Here is a 4,871-nt window from a genome sequence, read left to right as displayed (position 1 = left end):
TTTATCATGAAGATAAGAATAACAAGTTTAGAAGACTACCGTGAGTTGCAGTAAGAATTAATAAATAAAGCACTCAACCACACAAGTGAATTAATAGTAATCATTATAAATACTCTGAAGAAAGAGTGTATTTTGATTCCTATTAGGGACACATATCCTGGCTGAGGGCACAGTGGTTGAGTGCTGCTCAGGAAGGTCTGAGATAAAAACCAGGAGAATCTGCATTTAATCTACATTGAAATGAGAGCTGGAGAGTGTCAGACACCTGTGTACAAAGGTGATTCCAGGTACCAACCAGGTAATTGAGATGAGCATTGCCGAGTTCTGTCACTGTGGAAATTTGAAGCAAGATATGGTGAAAAAACATAAAACAAGTACCTTGCTGTGAATACTAATTTTAAAAACACTGTCACATCCCCTTTTGTGCAAATTTCCATAACTCTGTTCCAATCCAAATGCTCAATGTTATGATTGGTGTGTAGGTGTCCCCTGAAAGCCTCATGCAATCAGAGTTTTCTTCAGAGTTGGCTGAATAGAGAGTATATGATGCATCTGTAGTGCAATGCTGAGATTGAGGGTGCTGAGATTGAAGTAGATGATTGCTGTATCAGTCTACTGATTGGATTGGCAGTGCTCTAATCCCAATAGACTGGATGCAGTATCAAAGGGGCTGAAAGTGTCCTCTCTAGGTAGGGATGGGATATGGACCTGGGGAAAGAGGGAGAAGGGAAGGGAGGGGTTTTAGCAGAATAAAAACTGTCAAAGTGAATGTCTTCATTGCTTTTCTTGTTGCTGAGACAGAAGACTTGATGCCTAAAGTTAAAAGAGAAAAGGTTTATTTGGCTTACAGTTTGTAGAGCTTTCAGTTCATATTTGTCTGAAGCTGAGGCAGGGTGGTGTGGCAGAGGGCACTGCAGAGCAGCAGGGTAAGAAAGAAGCAGCAAGTAACAAGCAACAAGCAGTGAGTGCCTTTTTGTTTCTCATGTCCTATGCAGCCTACTCATCCTGAGGGAGAATGGTACTCACACCCAGGTTAGAGCACCCTTAATCCTAGCATCACACCACGATTCACGTCCAACATCACATCCTTAATCCTAGCAGCACACAAGCCACATGTGAAAAGACCCATCAATGACTGCCTGAAGCTTTGGGGGTACCTCAGGACACAAAGGGTAACACCTGTAATCTTAGCACTAAGGAGGTTTGAGGCAAGAGGATGACCAAAAGTTCTAGTCCAGCCTGGGCTACACAATGAGTCCAAGATCAGCATAAACTACCAGTGAAATCCTGTCTCAGTAACACACAAAAAGAACTTAGTACAATTGTATGCATATACTATCCTATTTTTTCTGTATCAATAATTTCACTTCTCCCTTTCCTTTCTGGAGAATTTTTGTGAAAAACTCATTCCATGCCTGGATGTGGTGGTGCATGCCTGAAATCTCAGCATTCCAGAAGCTGATGCAGGAGGATCGCTATAACTTTAAGGGCCTGAGGTACAGAACAAGACCCTGTCTCAAAAAACAAAACAAAATAAAACAAAAATTTGTTACACTGAATAGAACCTCAAAAACTATGTTACACAATCCAAGCCAACCCTACTGTGCTTTATGAATTAATCAGTCTGAGATTGTATTTGAATGTATGGAACATGCAACTGTCCCATAGAACTTCTGGAACATGATTATCTGTCTTGTTTCTCCTAACTGTTGTTATGCTTTATGTCTGGATGTCCCCACAAAGCCTCATGGCATCATGAGAGGCTACCTCATCAGAGGCAGCAGAATCTAGAGTTTGTGGTTGATTGACGGGCTAATGCTGGGATGAAGGGTGTGAGTGTGACACCTGCCCTAGGATGGGTTGCCTGCATACAACCTAAAGGATTAAAAGAGGCTCCTGTCCACCCCTTGCTGCACTTGGTATCTTCCACCACCAGGAATGGTTGCCCCCCTGCCACACCACCCTGCCTTGGAGCCTGCTGATTAGGGACTGATACTACTTCACACTGTGAGCTAAATAAATCTTTCCCACTTCCACTTTGGGTGCTGGGTATTTTGTCTCAGCAAACAGAAAAGGAACTAAGACAACTGTTAAACCTTGAGTGTAGGTAGTACATCTACTGAGGTAAGCAGGGCTCTTCAATGTTAAAGGTGACTAGGTTAGCTTGTGGAGCCAGTCTATTCGCTGAAGTCTGACAGCTGAAAGGCAATGATTGCAGACTAGAAAACAATATCTGAGGGAATGTCAGTGGACCCCGGGGAGAGGGAGTAGGGTAGAAGAGAATGCTCTGGTGGTAGCCAAGTAGTAGGTAATCTTCAGTGTGCATAAGAGAAATTTGTAGAAGGGAAGGACTGTGCACATCTCCACATAGTCTGAGATATGGCTGTGGCTAGCAGGAAATATCAGGTAGACACAAAGTAGGTGATGGTAGAGAAAGGGACAAAACAAAATGTACCAGTGAATAGGGGTGGCCTTAGGTATAGTGTGGAGGAAAGACCCTCTCCCTGCAGTACAATCCATGAAAATGGAGCATAAGTAGATAGAAGGGGCGGGAGACCAGTCTGGGAAAGCTTTGTAGGGTCACAAAGTAATTTTCTCCCTTTTCTAACCATACCATGTTGGACTCACCATACCTCTCCTTCCCCATGGACCTGTCCAGATGGTGTTCTGTGACGTCATAATCTCTCTCTGCCCACTCAGGGTTGCCATTGGCTGGTGCCTTGCTGACCAAAGAAAGCCCAAGGGCGTGGCCCCCTTGGGGGAAGGTTTATAAAGGGAGGTCAGGCCCACCGGGGGCAGACCGCTGGGAAGAGCTCTTCTGGGAAGCATGGCGAGATGTCCGCGTAGGAAGCGGGGGCGGCGTAGAGCTTCTGAAACCGCGGAATCAACAACACTCCTGAGAAGGAAGAGAAGGGCGATCTCACCACCTAAATTTAAGGGCAAGGTGAGCAGACCCTCCTAGCTCCTGCCCTTGTCCCCTTGACAACCCTCCCAAGACCCTTACCTGTCCTCAGGCTGTAGCCCTTCTCTTGAAGCCCCTGTTCCCATCGCTCCCCGCCTCCCCCAAACCAGTGCTCTTCTGTGATCTCCCTGTGTCCTTCCAGGTAACCCAGAAACCAACCAGGGGCAAGAGTGCCGATACACTGAAGAAAATTACTCCTCACATGGCCCAAGTTGAGCTGGGGACCCAAAGAGAGGGGAGGCAGCGGCAGGGTTTGCCCCGTGGCGCCAAAAGGATGAGAAAATGCGGGAAAGTGCGCCAGAGCAGGAGCGTGTCCATGGGGGCACACGGAAGTTGCCAGAGAGCCCCCCACATTCCCCTCCCAAAACCCGAGTCCAAGACAGGCCGGAAGCGAAAGCCAGCGAAGCAGGGCCGGAAGAGGTCCCGCCAACACCAGGGACCCTCAGGCTCGGGGAAGAAAATCGCAGAGTCTCGTGGCCTGAGAGGCCGCAAGCCGCCCTACAATCTGAAAAGTGGCTCGCGGTCTGGACACCGCAGTTGAGCGGCTCTGGTAGTCCCAAGATTTTACACCAACACTTTCAAGTGATGGTACAATAACACCTACATCTGCGAACCTCTGAGTGTGTCTGTGTATTCTCTGGGGGTCGGGAGGAAGGGAGGAGAGAGGGAGGGGAAGAGCAGGAGGGGATGAGAAGGGAGGCAGGAGGGATCCTCCTGCCACTGATGGAAATTTGAAGAAAGAAAAGGGCGGGAAGCTTGGCAGAACTGGTGGAGGAAGGACAGAAAGGAAGGGAGGAAGGAAGGGAGAAAGATGGAAAAAAGGAAGCTGGGAGGGAGAAGGGGTGGCCTTCTCCCACCGATGGAAATTTGAGGAAGAGAAGGGGAGAGATGATAAGAGGGAGAGAGGAAGAAAGGGAGGGAGGAAGGGTGGAAGGAAGGAAAGAAGGAAGGAAGGAAGGAGAGAAGTAAGGAAGGGAGGAGGGAAGGAAGGAAATAGCCTGTTTATGTAAGGGAGGAAGATGGAATATCCTCCAGTTGGTTGATCTTTGGGGAAGGGGAGTGAAAGGAAACAAGGGAGCAGGATAATGTGAGAGAAGGGAGGAAGGTGAGATCTTCCTCAAAATGGCTGAATTTGAAGGAAGAAAAAAGTTAGGAAGGCAGGGAAGAACAAGTGTATATGAGAAGAAGGAAGGTGGGATCTATGTGCTCCAAAGATTGAATAATGGAGCAGCTAGATGTTACAAAGAAAGCTAAGACTAATACGAATTAATGAAAAATCAGAAGATAGCTCAAAAGAAATAAAAAAAAAAACATGTTTTGAGATTTAATAGCAGGAAACTTTCCAAGCACATAGAAAGAATTTGATTAAACCAAACTTGTGAACAAATGGACTTAGTAGATCTTTACAGAGTGTTTCACCCAACAACATCAGAATACACATTCTTCTCAGCTGCACATGGGACGTTCTCTAAAATAGACCATATACTAGCACACAGAACACGTTTAAGTAAATTTGAAGGAATTTAAATTATCCCATGCATATTATCGGACCATAGGATGGTCTACTCACCTTGCCCTGAAATTTAGGCACTGAGATCGCCCTTCTCTTCCTTCTCAGGAGTGTTCTTAGTTGAGCGTTATCAGGAGCTCGACACCACCCCCTGCTTCCTAGGTGAATACCTCGCCATGCTTCCTAGCAGAGCTCCTCCCAGTGGTCTGCCCCTGGTGGGCCTGACCTGCCTTTATACACCTGCCTGGAAGGTGGCCACTCCGTTGGGTTTTCTTTTTGGTCAGCAAGGCACCAGCCAATGGTAACCTGAGTGGGCAGAGTGACTATGACATCACAGAACACCATCTGGACAGGTTCATGGGGAAGGGGAGGTATGGTGAGTCCAACATGGTATGGTTA

At 46.9% G+C, this 4,871-nt stretch overlaps 1 protein-coding gene across 1 annotated transcript; it reads left to right on the top strand.

Moving 5' to 3' along the window:
* The first annotated feature begins 2,749 nt into the window (after positions 1 to 2,749).
* LOC102021164 (serine/arginine repetitive matrix protein 2-like) lies at positions 2,750 to 3,579 on the top strand. The gene is made up of 2 exons (XM_005409184.2): positions 2,750 to 2,944; positions 3,105 to 3,579. Exons 1-2 carry the CDS (start codon positions 2,828 to 2,830, stop codon positions 3,501 to 3,503), a joined length of 516 nt encoding a protein of 171 aa, XP_005409241.1. The 5' UTR covers positions 2,750 to 2,827; the 3' UTR covers positions 3,504 to 3,579.
* Positions 3,580 to 4,871: the final 1,292 nt, after the last annotated feature.

Source organism: Chinchilla lanigera, unplaced genomic scaffold (genome assembly GCF_000276665.1).
Source record: "Chinchilla lanigera isolate Chin_1 unplaced genomic scaffold, ChiLan1.0 scaffold00118, whole genome shotgun sequence".
NCBI lineage: Eukaryota > Metazoa > Chordata > Mammalia > Rodentia > Chinchillidae > Chinchilla > Chinchilla lanigera.
Note: the sequence above shows the minus strand (reverse complement) of the source record. Positions and strands in the feature narration are given on the sequence as shown.

Coding starts and splice junctions, on each gene's coding strand:
- LOC102021164 (XM_005409184.2), top strand. CDS start 2,828: ATGGCGAGATGTCCGCGTAGGAAGCGGGGGCGGCGTAGAGCTTCTGAA. Junction 2,945..3,104: donor CACCTAAATTTAAGGGCAAG/GTGAGCAGACCC, acceptor GTGTCCTTCCAG/GTAACCCAGAAACCAACCAG.